Genomic DNA, 19507 nt, shown 5'->3' on the forward strand with positions numbered 1-19507 from the left:
ACTGTTGGTGGGAATGTGAATTGGTGCAGCCACTCTGGAAAACTGTGTGGAGGTTCCTCAAAGAGTTAAAAATAGACCTGCCCTATGACTCAGCAATTGCACTACTGGGGATTTACCCCAAAGATACATATGCAGTGAAAAGCTGAGACACCTGCAACCCAATGTTTATAGCAACAATGTCCACAATAGCCAAACTGTGGAAGGATCCTCAGTGTCTATCAAAAGATGAATGGATAAAGAAGATGTGGTCTATATATTCAATGGAATTTACTCAGCCATTAGAAATGATGAATACCCACCATTTGTTTCGATGTGGATGGAACTGGAGAGTATTATGCTGAGTGAAGTAAGTCAATTGGAGAAGGACAATCATATGGTTTCACTCATATGGTAAATATATAAAATAATGAAAGGGATTATAGAGGAAAGGAGGGACAATGACTGGGAAAAATTAGAGAGGGTGACAAAACATGAGAGACTCCTAACTCTGGGAAACAAACAGGGGTAATGGAATGGGAGGTGAGTGGGTGGGTTGACTGGGTGACGGGCATTGAGGGATCACTTGACGGGATGAGCACTGGGTGTTATACTATATGTTGGCAAATCGAACTTCAATAAAATATACATATAGTAAAAAACAGAACAATAAAACAAATCTCCACTTAAATAGAAACACATGATTAGGTAATAACAATAACAACAATATATATAATTAATTATATATTAATATATTATTAAATATATTATTATTATTATTATTATTATTATTATTCCAGGGCCAAAAAAGAGAAGAAGACCACATAAAGACACTTGACTATTATTCATTCAATATTTATGTTCTTCCCTCTTATTCTTTTCAATATTCCTTTTGATACCAGCATAAATTTAGTTTATAAATCTTTCATAGTTCTACTACAGCTCATGGTATGATAGGTAGTTTTACTAAATACTATGATTTGCAGGTTTACTAAATATAATATAAAGAATAAAGACTTTGTTCTGACCTCCTCAATGAATTTCCAGTTTTAATGTGAAAAAGATAAAGCAAGATATATTCTTTTCTAAACATATTTACCTGGAAGCATAAGAAATGTGTGAAGATGACTTTTCTCTGTGTAACATCGTACAAAGTAAATTTGCAAAAAAATATGACACTTAAATAATCATGACATATCAAAACCTGCAGAGAACAAATTTCATTTTATTGCTTTTATACCACACCAGAAGATATTGCAGGGACATTAATGAATAGAAGCAAGCTGGAACTTCAATGTAGAGCTTCTTTCTTAACACCAGCAACAAAAGGCTTTGATCTTACACTTTCAAGTTTGTTCTGGATAATAACGAAGAATTCTGAAAATAAACCAAGTAATTGTAACTTTCATGTAATTCAACTTCTAATATATGCACATACAAACATTTCTGAAACTTTTGGTTTTATGCATTTCTTGTTATTAGAGCATATGTTACATCAACTGCATGCCATTTTTCAAAATATTTTCTAGAACCTTTGGTTTTCAAAATCAGTGATCTTTCTCTCAATGCTAAAAAGTTTATTTTAGCTGGACATTGAGAAAGACTTACACCTTAAGCAAATTATAGTCAAGCTCCTCACAGCCCTCTTTTTGACTAGGCCTTGGCCCTGTCCTTGGCCTGCTTTTAGCAATACTGTTCAGCTAGTTTAGTAGGAATGCTCCTACTCTTGAGGTCTCCTTTTAGTAATTTTATATTGACCTCCTCCCTCTGTTCATTAGCTGTAAATCCCTAGTTCTCTTTACTGTATTTGGAGTTGAGTTCAGTCTCCCTGCCTTATTCAGTAGTCTTGAATAAAGCCTTCACTACCATTTTAAACAAATGTCAGAATAAGTTTTTAAGAGCATTGTTAAAAAGGGAAAGGGCTTGCCTTATCTTTGATGGTGGCCAAAGCCTTCCAAAGGCTGTAGATCCTACTCACTTTTGTCCTAATTCTGGCCTAATTTGAGATAGTCAGTGTCCTTGGTTGAAATTGACATTGTCTATTCAATATTAAGGGACATTCTACTACCATAAAAAAGCCCTACATTTTATCCAACAACAGTGTTGAAATACTTACTATTCCTGCTTCTACTTCTCCAGGGGTCTGTTTACTTATATCAGTCATTAATCAACAAAAATATTTCCTGTGTTTTTCTGAAAAGCTCACTGCCTTCCAGGTCCTGACTAACTGTTGGATCATTCATAATTCTTGAGTTGTGCCATTCAATATTGAAGCCATAAACCACATATGGCTATTTAGGTTTAAGCTGATTAAAATTAAAAATCTAGGTTCTCAAGTCACACTTGAGAGTCACACATCTCAAGAGTTCAACAAGTGCATGTGACTCAGAGCCCCATTATCAGAGGCACAGGTACAGAAGATTTCCATTATCACAAGAAATTTTTATTGGAGTGAAAGTTGTAATTGACAAGAAATAAGCAGTTTGGGAGAAGAATTTTTAACTGGAGCCAATATAGATTACATTTGTTTTGGGTTTCCTCTGCCAGTAGCTATAAGATTCTGGCTATTAAAAAACCCTGCAATTATTTGTATATGGTTTTGAGTATTGGTTGATTTCTCTTATATCATCAAATGATAAGCACCAGGGTTCTTAACTCTGGCAGTACATTTGAAACAACTATAAAGAATCTGGTTTAATTGGTCTGGGATGGGAACAAAGAATTAGTGTTTTTTAAAAGCACCGCAGATTAATTCTGTTTTGTAGACACACTTGAGAAGCGCTAATTTAGCACATATGTTACCTCATTTAATCAAATTATTACATAATTAATATATATGACACTATTATCTGCATAGTCCATAGGGGCAAAATGAGAAGCTGCAATGGGTCCAGTTTAAGTAATCCCAGCAATTGCCATGCATGGGGACAGATTGCTATGTTGAACTAAAATTTATGTTGAAAAAATAATTCTAGACAGAAACATAAAATTCACCTTGTTTGCAATCCAATTATTTGGTAACGTGCAATAACAATTTTACTATTTGTTTCTGCATATATTCTCTCCAAAACTCTCAGGAGTTGTTAAAATGCTTCATCTTTATATTACCTCTGGGGTGGTTTCACAGTTTTGGAGACTAGATAATTGGTCATTAGCAAAAAAATTATTTTATTTATTTTTCTTGGCTGATAATTTAATTAGGCTCAATTTATGATTTCTACTTACCTGTTTTTTACTATTATACACTGTTTTTTACTACTGCATATATTATAAGCATTACCTAAAGGTAATGAGAGATTTTAGAGAATAGCCATTATTTCATTAAGTTTTCTATTTTATGTTTCTGAAGAAATCTATTTTCTCTTAATTTTTTATAATAAATGTAACACTAAATGGAACTCCACATACTTAGATTAATATCATTGTTCAATGCTCTAATTCGGCTGGAGATATAAATATATATCTGTAGATATATATACATATATAAAACATATATATGTTGAATGATTATATATATGTGTATATATATATATGTATATATATATATATACATATATATATAAAACATTCAAGTTTCAAAAGGGTATTGTATAAATTTAAATACTCATGTCAGTAATGATTCAGATTGGATTTCAAACCATATCATCCAATAGTACTACTCACTCCTGGGCACATTGAAAATGTGGTTAAAAATAATATTTTAATGTTATCAACATTGATTGGCAAGAGTCATGTCTTTAAAATTATTAGCACTTATATTTTGTGTGTGTAGAATTTATAAATTCTACAAAATATGCTCTAATACATATCAATCGGGTTATTGTCATGAGGCATTTATGTTTATGTACTTCTTTTTGTTGTTGAAATGTGTTGTGTAGTGTTCATATGTTAACATTTTGAGTAGGCTGAATATTTTAATCATTTGTGATTTAAAATATAAATAACTTTTTAAAATTAGAAAAAAGAGAAAGCATTGCAAACATTCAAACTTACCTGCTGCCAATGAAGCTCCTCCATGATCTAGACCTACCGTAGGATAGGGTATTTCCCACTATTGTTCAATGAGCACCATCCTTTCAAGTCAGTGTTAATTTTCGTAAAGCTTCTACATTTGCAATTTTCATTGTTATCTCCATGAATTTGCTCATGTTGGTTATTTTGACCAGAATTCATTTATTCTCAGAAACAGGGGTGTGGTAGAAATTTCGGGGAGCAATATGTGGCACTTTAAAGAAAAGTTATTGTGTATTAAAAAACTTAATTTCATTATAGTTGATCTAATTTTTATTATATGTAACCTATGAAAAACATTATTATATATGAATAATAGTAACACTGGAAATGGAAATGGAAAAGTAGTACATAAATCATACAAATACATACATAAATCAACCCATGTTTCTATAGAAATGATGCTGGGACACCCTTAACTTAGAGCAGTATAAATATAGTACAATGGTTCTCCAAATTTAGCCTATGCCAGAATCACCCAGAAAATTTGTTAAGACAGATTGCTGGATTTCTGGGCATTGATTTTGTATCCTGCCACGCTACCAAATTGCTGTATGAGTTCTAGCAATCTTAGAGTGGAGGCTTTTGGGTTTTATATGTATCATGTTATCGGCGAAGAGGGAGAGTTTGACTTCTTCTTTGCCAATTTGAATCCCTTTAATGTCTTTTTGTTGTCTGATTGCTGAGGCTAGGACTTCCAGGACTATGTTGAATAGCAGTGGTGAGAGTGAACATCCCTGTCTTGTTCCTGATCTTAGGGGAAAGGCTCCCAGTGCTTCCCCATTGAGAATGATATTTATTGTGGGCTTTTCGTAGATGGCTTTTAAGATGTCAAGGAAAGTTCCCTCTATCCCTACAGTCTGAAGAGTTTTGATCAGGAATGGATGCTGTATTTTGTCAAATGCTTTCTCTGCATCTAATGAAAGGATCATATGGTTCTTGGTTTTTCTCTTGCTGATATGATGAATCACATTGATTGTTTTACGAGTGTTGAACCAGCCTTGTGTCCCGGGTATAAATCCTACTGGGTCATGGTGAATAATTTTCTTAATGTGTTGTTGGATCCTATTGGCTAGTATCTTGTTGAGAATTTTTGCATCCATGTTCATCAGGGATATTGGTCTGTAATTCTCCTTTTTGGCGGGGTCTTTGTCTGGTTTTGGAATTAAGGTGATGCTGGCCTCATAGAACGAATTTGGAACTACTCCATCTTTCTATCTTTCCAAACAGCTTTAGTAGAATAGGTATAGTTTCTTCTTTAAACGTTTGATAGAATTCCCCTGGGAAGCCATCTGGCCCTGGACTCTTGTGTCTTGGGAGGTTTTTGATGACTGCTTCAATTTCCTCCCTGGTTATTGGCCTGTTCAGGTTTTCTATTTCTTCCTGTTCCAGTTTTGGTAGTTTGTGGCTTTCCAGGAATGCGTCCATTTCTTCTGCACCCCGATGTTTCTAGCAGCAATGTCCACAATAGCCAAACTGTGGAAGGAGCCTGGGTGTCCATCGAAAGATGAATGGATAAGGAAGATGTGGTTTATGTATACAATGGAATATTACTCAGCCATTAAAAACAACAAATACCCACCATTTGCTTCAACGTGGATGGAACTGGAGGGTATTATGCTGAGTGAAATAAGTCAGGCAGAGAAGGACAAACAGTGTATGTTCTCATTCATTTGGGGAATATAAATAATAGTGAAAGGGAATAGAAGGGAAGGGAGAAGAAATGTGTGGGAAATATCAGAAAGGGAGACAGAACATAAAGACTCCTAACTCTGGGAAATGAACTAGGGGTGGTGGAAGGGGAGGAGGGCGGGGGTGAGTGAGTGACGGGCACTGAGGGGGACACTTGACGGGATGAGCACTGGGTGTTATTCTGTATGTTGGTAAATTGAACACCAATAAAAAATTAATTTATTAAAAAAAAGATTGCTGGAGGGGAGGAGAGCTAATATGGCAGAAGAGTAGAGGATCTCATTTCATCTGGTCCTCTGAATTTAGTTAGATTCCTATTAAATCATTTTGAACACCTAGATGAATTCAACCTGAATTATAAGAAAAGAATGACTAGAATTCTACAAATAGAAAAGCACCCACCTTCTGCAAGGTAGGAGTATGGAGAAGCAAAACTGAAGGGATATGTCAGAAGATAAACAGTGGGGGAAAGAGCCTGTGGAAGCTGGTTACCAGAAAGTGAACTAGCACAAAATTGGAACCTTTAGAAATCTGATCCTGCAAGAGACATCCCTGCCTATAAGGTGCTCAGTGGTGAAGCAGGGCAGAATCCCAGGTGGGCAGTGTAGTATCAGGGTCCCCAGGGTCACAGAAAGAACAGAGTTGCCTGAGCTGACAGTGTTTCCAAGCATTGGAGTGGGCAAACTGGTTTCAGTCAGTGAACCTGGAAGGGGCTCTCAGCTCAGCTTGCCAGAAACCTCAATGCAGGGCCCTATTGGGTGAATGCTTTCCATACTGGGCCCTATAAAGGACAGAAACTGGGCAATCCTCTGACTTCTCCCAGAAATATCAGAATGGGTGCACACAGAGGCCTGGAAAGCCTTCAGGGAACAAAAGCCACACACAGCAACCAGCTTACAATGAGCCTGGCCCCCCACTGCACAAGGCTTGGTGCAACTCTGCCCAGGCAAAGACATCTGAGAATCAGTGCAGCAAACCCCTTCCCCTGGAAGACCAGCTGGAAGAATAGGTAAACAGCAAGTTTATGGACCAAACAGGACTGCAAAACTCCAGCACTAGGAGAAAATAATATATAGAATTCAAGGTTGTTTCTCATTATTTATCTTTCAGTTAAATTTTTTCCATTTCTTGGGGATCCCTGGGTGGGTCAGCAGTTTAGCACCTGCCTTTGGCCCAGGGAGTGGTCCTGGAGTCCTGGGATCGAGTCCCACGTCGGGCTTCCTGCGTGGAGCCTGCTTCTTCTTCTGCCTGTGTCTCTGCCTCTCTATGTGTCTCTCATGAATGAATAAATAAAAAAATCTTAAAAAATTTTTTTTGCATTTCTTTTTTCTTTTGTCCCTTTTCAACTAGTTTTGTATTATATCAACACTTTGTTTTTAAGTATTTTTTTAACTTTCTATTTTTACATTTGCCTTTTATAGATATAGTCTTCATTTTTGGCTTCCTTTCACTATATTCAATTTTATTTTTGTATATATATACAATTTACATTTACATTTACAAAAAATTTTACAATTTTGGGATTTAGCACTTTTTAAAAAATTTATCATTTTAATTTTTAATTTCTCTCACACAGAGAGAGAGAGAGGCAAAGACACCGGCAGAGGGAGAAGCAGGCTCCATGCACCGGGAGCCAGACGTGGGATTTGATCCCGGGTCTCCAGGATCGCCCCCTGGGCCAAAGGCAGGCGCCAAATCGCTGCGCCACCCAGGGATCCCAAGTGCTTTCTAACATAGAGACCAAAACACACTCAAGACCAAGTGGATCATCTTATTTTGTCAACCTTGTGACATTATGAGATTATATTCTTTACCCCATCCCTTCTTCTCTGGACAAAATGACTAGGAGGAATTCACAGCAAAAGAAAGAACCAGAGATAATACTCTCTGCCACAGAGCTAACTGATATGGATATAAGTAAGAAGTCAGAGCTGGGATTCAAGGCAAGTTGATAGAAAGGAAGGAAGTTGAGCAAAAGAGAAAAACAACTAATGGACCATGAGTGGAGGCTTCAAGAAATCAGCAATGCAAAAAAAAAAAAAAAAAGAAAAAAAAAGAAACAATATTAGAACTATTTGCATCCCTGAGGGAGAAGAGAGAGAGAGAGCCAGAAGATTTATTTGAGCAAATCATAGCTGAGAACTTCCCTAATTAGAAAAAGGAAACAGACATTCAGGTCCAAGACACTGAAAGGACCCCTACCAAAATCAGTAAAAGTAGATCAACATCCTGACATATAATAGTGAAGCTTTCAAATTTCAGAGATAAAGAGAAAATCCTAAAGGCAGCTTGAAACAAAAGGTTCTTAACCTACTGGGGTAAGAACATTAGACTAGCAACAGACCTCTCCGTAGAGACCTGGCAGGCCAGAAAAGGCTGGCATGATATATTCAAGGTACTAAATGAGAAAAACATGCAGCCAGGAATACTTTATCCAGCAAGGCTGCCATTCAGAATGGAAAGAGAGATAAAGAGCTTCCAGAACAGAAAAAAAACTAAAAGAATATGTGACTACTATTAAGGGGGATCTTGTTAGCAAAGAGAGAGCCCAAAAGTAACACAGACTGAAAAGAAATAGAAACAACTTAAAGAAACAGAGACTTTACAGGTAATACAATGGCAGTATATTCATATCTTTCAATAGTTACTCTGAACGTAAATGGGCTAAATGCTCCAGTCAAAAGCACAGGTTATCTGATTGGATAAAAAAGCAAACCCATCCATATGCTGTCTACAAGAGGCTCATTTTAGACCTAAAGACATCTCAAGATTGAAAGTAAGGGGGTGGAGAATGATTTATCATGCTAATAGACCTCAAAACAAGGCTAGGTAGCAATCCTCATGTCAGACAAATTAGATTTTAATCCAAAGACTATAGTAAGGGATGAAGAATTAAAAGGTCTTTCCAACAGGATCTAACAATTATAAATATTTATGCTATTAACTTGGGAACAGCCAATTATATAAACCAATTAATAATCAAATTAAACATATTGATAATAATACAATAATAGTAGAGGACTTTAACACTCCATTTACAGCAATGGACATATCATCTAAGCAGAAGATCAACATGGAAACAAGGGATTTGAATGACACATTGGACCAGGTAGACTTCACAGATATATACAGAGCATTCCATCCTAAAGCAACAGAATACACATTCTTCTCGAGTGCACATGGAACATTCTCTAGAATAGACTACATACTGGGTCACAAATGAGGTCTCAACTGACACCAAAAGATTGGGATTATTCCCTGCATATTTTCAGACCACAGTGCTTTTAAACTTAATGACCACAAGAGGAAATTTGGAAGGAACTCAAACACTTGGAATTTACAGAGCATCCTACTAAAGAATGAATGGGTCAACCAAGAAATTAAAGAATTTTAAAAATTCATGGGAATGAATTAGTATAAAAACAACTGTTCCAAACCTTTGGGATACAGCAAAGATGGTCCTAAGAGGGAAGTACACTGTAACATAAGCTTTTCTCAAAAAATTAGAAAAATTTCAAATATGCAAGCTAACCTTAAACCTAAAGGAGCTAGGGAAAGAATAACAAATAAAGCCCAAACCAAGCAGGAGAAAAGAAATTGTAAAGATTAGAGCAGAAATCAATGAAATATAAATTAGAAGAACAGTATAACAGACCAACAAAACTAGAAACTGGTTCTTTGAAAGAACTAGTAAGATCGATAAACCCCTAACTATGCTTATCAAAAAGAAAAGAAAAAGGACCCAAATTAATAAAATAATGAAAGAGGAGAGATCATGACCTATACCAAGAAATTACAAACCATTTAAAAAACATTATGAGCAACGAAATGCTAATAAATTAGGCAATTTTGAAGAAATGGATGCATTCCTGGAAACTTATAAACTACCAAACTGAAACAGGAAGAAATAGAAAACCTGAAAAGGAGCAAGAAAATTGAAGCAGTCATCAAAAACCTCCCAAGAAACAAGAGTCCAGGGAAAGACGCTTCCCAGGGGAATTCTAGCAAACCTTTAAAGAAGAAATAAACCTATTCTTCTGAAGCTGTTTCAAAAAAACAGAAATGGAAGGAAAATTTTAAACTCAATGAGGCCAACATTACTTTGATCTCCAAACCAAACAAAGACCTCACCAGAAAGAATTACAGACCAATATCCCTAATGAACACAGATGCAAAAAATTCTCACCAAGATACTAGCCAATAGGATCCAAGAGTACATTAAAAGGATCATTCACCATGACCAAGTGGGATTTATTCCTGGGCTGCAAGGTTAGTTAGTTCAACATTCCCAAATCAATCAGTGTGATGCATCACATTAATAAAAAGGAAGGGCAAGAACTATATGATCCTTTCAAATGATGCAGAGAAAGTATTTGACAAAATACAAAAACATATTTTATTGATTAAAACTCTCCACAGTGTAGGGATAGAGGGAACATATCTCAATATCATAAAAGCCATATACAAAAAGCCCACAGCCTATATCATTCTCAACAGGGAAGGACAGAGCTTTTCCCCTAAAGACAGGAAGGAAATAGGGATGACCAGTCTCACTACTGTTACTTAACACAGTACTACAAGTCCCAACCTCAGCATTCAGACAATGAAAAGAAATAAAAGGCATTCAAATTGGCAAAGAAATCAAATTCTCACTCTTTGAAGATTTCCACTTTATGTGGAAAACCAAAAGACTCCACCCTGAAATCAATAGAAATCATACAGCAATTCAGCAACATGGCAGGATATAAAATCAATGCATAGAAACCAGTAGAATTTCTATACACTAATGATGAGACAGAAGAAAGAGAAATTAAGGAATCAATCCCATTTATAATTGCACCCAAAACTACAAGATAGGATTAAACCTAACCAAAGAGGTAAAGGATCTGTACTCTAAGTTTTTAAACTACAGAACACCTTGAAGGGAATCAAGGAAAACACAAACAAATGGAAAAACGTTCTATGCTCATGGATTGGAAGAGAAGTATTGTTAAATTGTCTATGTTACCTGGAGCAATCTATACAGTTAATGCAATCCTTATCAAAATACCATCGACATTTTTCGCAGAGTTGGAACAAATAATCCTACGATTTGAATGGAACTGCAAAAGACTCTGAATAGCAAAAGGAACATTGAAACAACAACAACGACAACAACAACAAAAACCCCCAAATGGGTGGCATCACAATCCCAGACTTCAAGCTGTATTACAAAGCTGTGATCATCAAGACAGTATGGGAGTGCCACAGAAACAAACACCTAGATCAGTGGAACAGAATAGAGAACCTTCCGCAATATGGTCAGCATATTGTTGACAAAGCAGGAAAGAATATCTAATGTAAAGAAGACAGTCTCTTCAATAAATGGTGCTGGGAAAATTGGACAGCTAGGTGCAGAAGAATGAGACTGGACCATTCTCTTACACCATACACAAAAATAGACTAAAAAATGGATGAAATACCTAAATGTGAGACAAGAATCCATCAAAATCCTAGAGGAAAACAGGTAGAAACCTCTCTTATCTGGCTGCAGCAACTTCTTGCTAGACATGTCCCCAAAGGCAAGGGAAACAAAAGCAAAAATGAACTATTGGGACTTCATCAGGATAAAGCTTCTTAAGATTTTTAAAAAATAAAAAAAAAGATAAAAAGCTGCACAGCAAAGGAAACAGCCAGCAAAACTAAAGGTAATGTACAGAATGGGAGAAGATATTTTCAAATGATATAACCGATAATGGGCTGGTATCCAAGATCTATAAAGAACTTATCAAGCTCAACACCCAAGAAACAAACAGTCTGGTCATGAAATGGGCAGAAAAGACATTTCCCCAAAGAAGACATACACATGCCCAACAGACACATGAAAAAATGCTCCGCATCACTTGCCATCAGGGAAATACAAATCAAAACCACAATGAGATACCACCTCACACCAGTGAGAATGGTGAAAATTAATAAGACACGAAATAATAAATATTGGCGAGGATTCGGATAAAGGAGAACACTCATACACTGTTGTGGGAATGCAAACTGCACAGCCACTCTGGAAAACAGTGTGGAGGTTCCTCAAGAAGTTGAAAATAAAGCTAACCTTTGATCCAGCAATTGCACTACTGGGTATTTACCCCAAAGATACAGATGTAGTGATCCAAAGGGCACCTGCACCCCAATGTTCACAGCAGCAATGTCCACAATAGCTAAACTATGGAAAGAGCTGAGATATCCATTGACAGATGAATGAATGAAGATATATATATATATCTATATATATATCTATATATATCTATATATATCTTAATATATCTATATATGATATATATACCACATCTTCATATATCTATGTATATATATGTATATATATTACATGTATATACATATATGTGTATATATATATAAAATGGGATGTTACTCAACCATCAGAAAGGACAAATACCATTTACATCGATGTGGATGGAGCTGGAGGGTATTATGCTGAGTTAAATCAGTCAACCAGAGAAAGACAATTATCATATGATTTCACTCATATGTGGAATATAGGAAACGGCATAGAGGATCATAGGGGAAAGGAGAGAAAACTGAATGGGAAGTAATCAGAGAAGAAGACAAACCATGAGTAACTCTTAACTCTGGGAAACAAACAGGGTTGCTGGAGGAGAGGTAGGGGGAAGGGATGGGGTAATTTGGTGATGGGGATAAAGGAGACCACATGATGTGATCAGCACAGGGTATTATTTGCAACTGATAAATTACTGAATACTACATCTGAAACTATGTATGTACTATGTGTTGGCTAGTTGAATTTAAATTAAAAATAACAGATAGGGGATCCCTGGGTGGCTCAGCAGTTTGACGCCTGCCGTTGGCCCAGGGCGCGATCCTGGAGTCCCGGGATCGAGTCCCGCGTCGGGCTCCCGGCATGGAGCCTGCTTCTCCCTCCTCCTGTGTCTCTGCCTCTCTCTCTCTCTCTCTCTCTCTCTCTGTCTACCATAAATGAATAAATAAATCTTAAAAAAAATAACAGATAGCTGGACTTGAACCCCAAAGCTTCTGATTCTGTAGGTCGGAGGTAGGATCCAATAATCTGTACTTCTAATATATTCCCAGCTGATGCCCCAGCTGCTAGTCTTGAGACCACATTTTGACAAGCATTGATAGACAAATGTCAAAAGTTCAAATTCACTGGAATGTTGGATTTGGCGGGGGGGGGGGGATACATATAATATATCTATGGTTCTTTAAAAAATCAGTATTAAGAGACAATTTGTATACTGCAAAAGAAAGAGTTCATAAAATTAGTATCAAGGAGGAAATAGTGGCAATTCTTTTTAGGCAGAAGACTCATTTTGAGCTGATAGAAATGAAGACTGGAGTATGAAATATCTTTTTATTCAAATAATGTTTGTTACAATGTTATTTGTTAGAGAGAAAACTGAAAACAACCAAAGTGCCCATTTAACAGAGATCTAGTTAAATAAACTATGGTAATGCTCAAATATAAAAGACATAAAAAGAATTAGGTTGATTTGAACAGAAATAGAAAAAAAATCCTAAAATTCATAAGTAAATATTAATGACCCTGAATTGACAAAACAATCCTAAGAACAACAAAATGGACACATCACATTTCCTGTCTTCAATCTATTTACAAAGCGATAGTAATCAAAAGAACATAGTACTGCCACAAGAATAGGCATCTAGACCAGTGGAGCAGAATAGAGGTCTTGGACATAAACACATATGCAGTTGAATAACTTTTGACAGGGGCACCAGTAATATACAATGGAGAAAGGGTAATTTCTTCAATAAATGGTACTGGGAAAACTGGAAATCCTAATCTAGGGAATGAAATTGCAACCCTGTCTTATACCACTCACAAAACATTAACTCAAAATGGATCAAAGACTTAAAAGTAAAACCTTAAAGTGTAAAATTCCTAGAAGAAACAAAATTAAAAAGATCCTTGGCATTGGTCATTGCAATGATTTTTTTCCAAAAGATACCATAGGTAGACCACAAAAGCTAAAATAAACAAGTGAGACCACATCCAACTACAGAGCTTCTCAACAGTAAAGGAAGCAATCAATTGAAAAGGCAATCTACTGAAGGGGAGGAAATATTTGCAAGGCATATATCTAATAAGGGGTTAATACCCAAATTACAAAGAACTTTTATAACTCAACAGCAAAAAGCAAATATTCCGTTAAAAATGGGCAAAGAAGCTGCATAGATATTTTTCCAAAGAAGACATAGGTAAGGCCAATCAGTATTTGAAACATGTTCAACATCACTCATTATCAGAGAAATGCAAATTGAAAGCACAATGAGATAACACCTCACATTTATTAGGATGGTTATTTTCAAAAAGATAACAAATGTTGGCAAAGCTGTGGAGAAAGGAAACACTTATACACTGTTGATGGGAATGCAAATCGGTATAGCCATTATGGAAAATCATTTGGCAGTTAAAAAAAAAGAGGGCAGCCCGGGTGGCTCAGCGGTTTAGCGCCGCCTTCAGCCCAGGGCGTGATCCTGGAGCCCTGGGATCGAGTCCCACGTCGGGCTCCCTGTGTGGAGCCTGCTTCTCCCTCTGCCCGTGTCTCTGCCTCTCTCTCTGTTTCTGTGTCTCTCATGAATAAATAAATAAAATCTTCTTTTTTAAAGAAAAAATAGAGCTACCATATGATTCATCAATATTATTACTGGATATATATATATCTGAAGGAAATTAAATCTGTATCTTGAAGAGATAACTGCAACCCCATGTTCATTGCAGCCTTATTCACAAGAGCCAACATACGGAAATAACCTAAATGTTATTTGACAGTTATTTGGATAAAGAAAATGTGATACACACACATACACGCGCGCGCACGCGCACATCCACACACACGCGAATATTATTTTCAGCCATAAAAGGAAGTAAATCCTGCCAATGCCACAAGATGAATAACTTTATTTTTTTTCAAGATGAATAACTTTAAAGGAATTTATGCTAAGTGAAATAGGCCAGAGGGAGAAAGAATATACTGTACAATCTCACTTATATAAGGAATCTAAAAAAACCCAAACAAACCAATATCATAGAAACAGAGAATAGAATAGTGGTTGCCAGAGGCTGGTAGGAGGAAAAAATATGAAATATGGTTCAAAGGGTACAGAATTTCAGTTCTAAGAAGAATAAGTTCATAGAATCTAATGTACAGCATGGCAACTATAGTTAGTAATATAGTATGGTATACTTGAAAGTTGTGGAGAATAAATCTTACATTCACACCACACACACAAAAATAATTAACTATTTGAGGAGGTGGATACATTAATTATCTTTTAAAATTTTGATTATAGATTTCTAATGGAGACAAATTGATACATAATAGCTTCAGTACAAAATAGTCATTGATATTACTATAAGTATTACAGAATGATCACCACAATAAGTCTAAGTTAACTTCCAATACCATACATATAGTATTTGTCTTTTTCTGATTTATTTCACTTAGTAACACTCTGTAGCTCCTTCTATGTCATTGCAAATGTCAATATTTTTTATGACTAATATTCCATTATATATATATAGGGAGATAGATATTTACATCTATATCTATCTATCTATCTATCTATCTATCTATCTATCTATCCACACACACACACATCACATCTTCTTTATTCATTCACTAGTTATTAGATACTTGGGCTGTTTCCGTATCTGGTAATGCTGCTATAAACATATGGGTGCATGTATCCCTTCAATTTAGTATTTTTGTATCCTTTGGATAAATACCTAGTAGTGCAATTGCTGGATTATAGGGTAGCTTTATTTTTAAGTTTTTGAGGAAACTCTACTGTTTTCCAGAGCAGCTGTACTGTTTTACATTCCCACCAACAGTGCAAGAGGGTCCCCTTTCTCCATATCCTTGCTGACACCTGTTGTTATTTATGTTGTTCATTTTAGCCATTCTGACAGATGTGTGGTGGTATCCCATTGTAGTTTTGATTTGTATTTCCTGATGATGAGTGATGTTGAGCATCTTTTCATGTATCTCTTGGCCAACTAGATGTTTTCTTCTTCTTCTTTTTTTTTCAGGTGTCTTCTTTGGAAAAATGTCTATTCATGTCTTTTGCTCATTTTTAAACTGGGTTATTTGTTTTTTGGGCATTGAGTTGTATCAGTCTTTATATATATTGGATACTAACCCTTTATCAGATGTGTCATTTGCAAACATCTCATCCCATTACATAGGTTGTCTTTTAATTTTGTTGATTGTTTCCTTCACTGTATAGAAGCTTTTTATTTTGCTGAAGGACCAATAGTTTTTTTTTTTTTTTTTTGTTTTGCTTTTGTTTCCCTTGTCTTAGGAGACATATCTAAAAAGGAAGTTGCTGTGGCCAATGTCAAAGTTACTGCCTGTGTTCTCTTCTAGGATGTTTATGGTCTCAGGTCTCACATTTAGGACTTTCATCCATTTTAAATTTATTTATGGTGTAAGAAAGTGGTCCAGCTTCATTCGTTTTGCATGTTGCTGCCCAGTTTTCCCAACGCCATTTATTGAGGAGACTTATCTTTTCCCCCATTGGATATTCTTCCCTACTTTGTCAAAATTGATTGACTATATAGTTGTGGGTCCACTTCTGGGTTTTGTATTCTGTTCCATTAATCTATGTGTCTATTTTTGTGCCAGTGCCATACTATTTGGAGTGCTACAGCCTTGTAATATAACTTGAGGCCAAGAATTATGATGTCTCCAGCTGTGCTTTTCTTTTTCAAGTTTGCTTTGGCTATTTGGGGTCTTTTCTGATTACATACAAATTTCAGGACTGTTCTAGCTCTGCGAAAAATACTGTTGGTATTTTGATAGGGATTGCATTAAATGTGTAGATAGCTTTGGGTAGTATAAACATTTTAACAATATCTGTTAATCCATTAGCATGGATGTCTTTCCATTTCTTTGTGTTTTCTTCCATTTCTTTCACCAGTGTTTTATGGTTTTCAGAGTACAGGTCTTTCACTCCTTTGGTTATGTTTATTCCTAGGTATCTTATTGTTTTTGGCACAATTGTAAATAGGATTCCTTAATTTCTCTTTCTGCTTCATTATTGGTTTATAGAAATGCAACAGATTTCTGTATGTTGATTTTTTATCCTCTGAATTTACTGAATTCCTTTATCAGTTTGAGCAGGTTTTTGATGGAGTCTTTCAGGTTTTTTAATATAGAGTTTCATGTCATCTGCAAATAGTGACAGTTTGACTTCTTTGACAGTTTGGTTGTCTTTTTGTTGTCCAATTGCTGAGACCAAGACTTCCAGTACTATATTGAATAAAAGTGGTGAAAGTGGACATCCCTGCCTTGTTCCTGACTGTAGGAAAAGCTCCTATTGGGTATTTTCTCCATTCACAGTGATTGATATTAGACTGAGTTTTTCATATATGGCCTTTCTTATATGGAAGTATGTTCCCTCTAAAACTACTTTGTTTTGAGTTTTTATCATGAATAGATGTTGTGTTTTGTCAATTGCTTTTTTTGCATCTATTGAAAGGATCATATGGTTTTTATCCTTTCTTTTATTAATGTGATGTATCAAGTTTATTGTTTTGTGAATATTGAACCAGCCCTGTAGCCAAGGAATCTGATCATGTTGAATGATATTTTTTAATGTACTTTTGGATTCAGTTTGCTAGTATTTTATTGAGAATTTTTGCATCCATGTTTGAATGATATATATTTTTTAAAGATTTATTTATTTATGAGAGAGAAAAGAGAGAGAGAGAGAGAGGCAGAAACACAGGAGGAGGGAGAAGCAGGCTCCATACTGGGAGTCTGACATGGGACTCCAGGATCGCGCCCTGGGCCAAAGGCAGGCGCTAAACTGCTGAGCCACCCAGGGATCCCCTGAATGATATTTTTAAATGTACTTTTGGACTCAGTTTGCTAGTATTTTATTGAGAATTTTTGCATGCATGTTTATCGGGGATATTGACCTGTTGTTCGTTTTTTTTGGTGGTGTCTTTATCTGGCTTTGGTATCAGGGTAATGCTGGCCTTATAGAAGGAATATGGAAGTTTTCCTTCATTTTCTATTTTTTTGGAATAGTTGAAGAAGAATAAGTATTAATTCTTCTTTAAATGTTTGGTAGAATTTGCCTGTGAAGCCATCTGGCCCTGGATATTTGTTTGTTCGGAGTTTTTGGATTACTGATTCAATTTCTTTGCTGAATATCATTCTGTTTTTTTTCTAGCAACGTTTTGGTATTGTGTATGTTTCTAGGAATTTATTTCTTCCAGGTTGTCTTATTTGTTGGCATGCAGTTTTTCATTATATTCTCTTATAATTGTATTTTGGTGGTGTTGGCTGTTTTTCTGTCATTTGTTATTTAATTCATTTGGATCTTTTTTCTTTTGATAAGTCTGGCTAGTGGCTTATCAATATTATTAACTTTTTCAAAGAACCAGCTGCTTGGGGCTCTTGGGTGTCTCAGTCGATTAATTGACTCTTGATTTCAGCTCAGGTCATAATCTCAGGGTTATGGGATCAAGCTCCAAGTTAGCTCCATGCTCAGTGTGGAGTCTGCTTATCTTTCTCCCTTTGCTCCTCCCCCAGCCCACACCTGCTTGCTTGCTCACTCCCAAATAAATAAATAAATAACCAGCTCCTACTTTCTACTGTTTTTTAAGTTTCTATGTCATTTATTTCTGCTCTAATCTTTACTATTTTCTTCCTTCTGCTGGCTTTAGGCTTCACTTGTTGTTCTTTTTCTAGTTGCCTTAGGTGTAAGGTTAGTTTGTGTATTTCAGACTTTTCTTGCTTCTGGACTGTAGGTTTGTATTGCTATAAACTTCCCTCCAGGACTGCCTGTATCACAATGGTTTTGGACTGTTGTGTTTTCATTTTCATTTGTTTCCATGTATTTTTGAAATTTTCTTTGATTTCCTGGTAGACTCATTCATTGTTTTGTAGCATGTTATTTAACATCCATGTATTTGTGTTTTTTCCAGATTTTCCCTTGTGGATGACTTCAAGTTCCATAGCATTGTGGTCAGAAAAGGTATGTGGTATGACTTCCATGTTTTTTATTTGTTGAGCCTGATTTATGTCCTATAAGTGATCTGTTCTGGAGAATGTTCCACTTGCAATTGAAAAGAATATGTATTCTGCTGTTTTAGGATGAAATGTTCTGAATACATCTGTTGAGTCCATCGGGTCCAGTGTGTCATTCAAAGCCACTGTTTCGCTGTTTTTGTTTCGATTATCTGTCTATTGATGTAAGTACAGTGTTAAAGTCCTCTTCTGTTACTGTATTACTATCAATTAGTTTCATTTATTTTTGTTATTAACTTTTATAAATTTGAATGTTCCCATGTTGAGTGCCTACATGTTTACAATTGTTATATCTTCTTGTTGGATTGTTCCCTTTATGATTATGTAGTGTTCTTCTTTGTTTTTGTTACAGTTTTGTTTTAATTTTATTTTGTCCAATATAAGTAAGTACTGCTACTCTTTCTTTTAACATCTATTTGTGTGATAAATGGTTCTCTATCCCTTCATTTTCAATTTGCATGTGTTTCTAGGCCTAAAATGAGTCTCTTGTCGGCATAATATACATGGGTCTTGATCCTTTTTTATCCATTATGACACTTTGTCTTTTTATTGGAGCATTTAGTCCATTTACACTTAGAGTAATTATTGATAGATATGTATTTATTGCTATTTTATTACTTGCTTTGTCATTATTTCTGGAGATTTTCTCTATCATTTCTCTGTCTCTTTTTTTTTTTTTTTGAATTGGTATACATAGATGCCAAAAACTTTCTTTTTTTCAATTTTTTTATTGC

General features: G+C 35.6%; 1 protein-coding gene across 1 annotated transcript in view; it reads right to left on the reverse strand.

Moving 5' to 3' along the window:
* Nucleotides 1–1181: 1181 nt before the first annotated feature.
* Nucleotides 1182–19507, reverse strand: part of CCDC7 (coiled-coil domain containing 7) — a 364544-nt gene continuing 346218 nt past the window's right edge. Inside the window, exons 32-33 of the mRNA XM_049096618.1 lie at nt 3970–4201; nt 1182–1353 (exon numbers count right to left, since the gene is read on the reverse strand). Coding sequence (XP_048952575.1) covers nt 4146–4201 — 56 coding nt within the window. The 3' untranslated portion in view covers nt 1182–1353; nt 3970–4145. The remainder of the gene's footprint in view (nt 1354–3969; nt 4202–19507) is intronic.

This window comes from Canis lupus, chromosome 2, assembly GCF_003254725.2.
Source record: "Canis lupus dingo isolate Sandy chromosome 2, ASM325472v2, whole genome shotgun sequence".
NCBI lineage: Eukaryota > Metazoa > Chordata > Mammalia > Carnivora > Canidae > Canis > Canis lupus.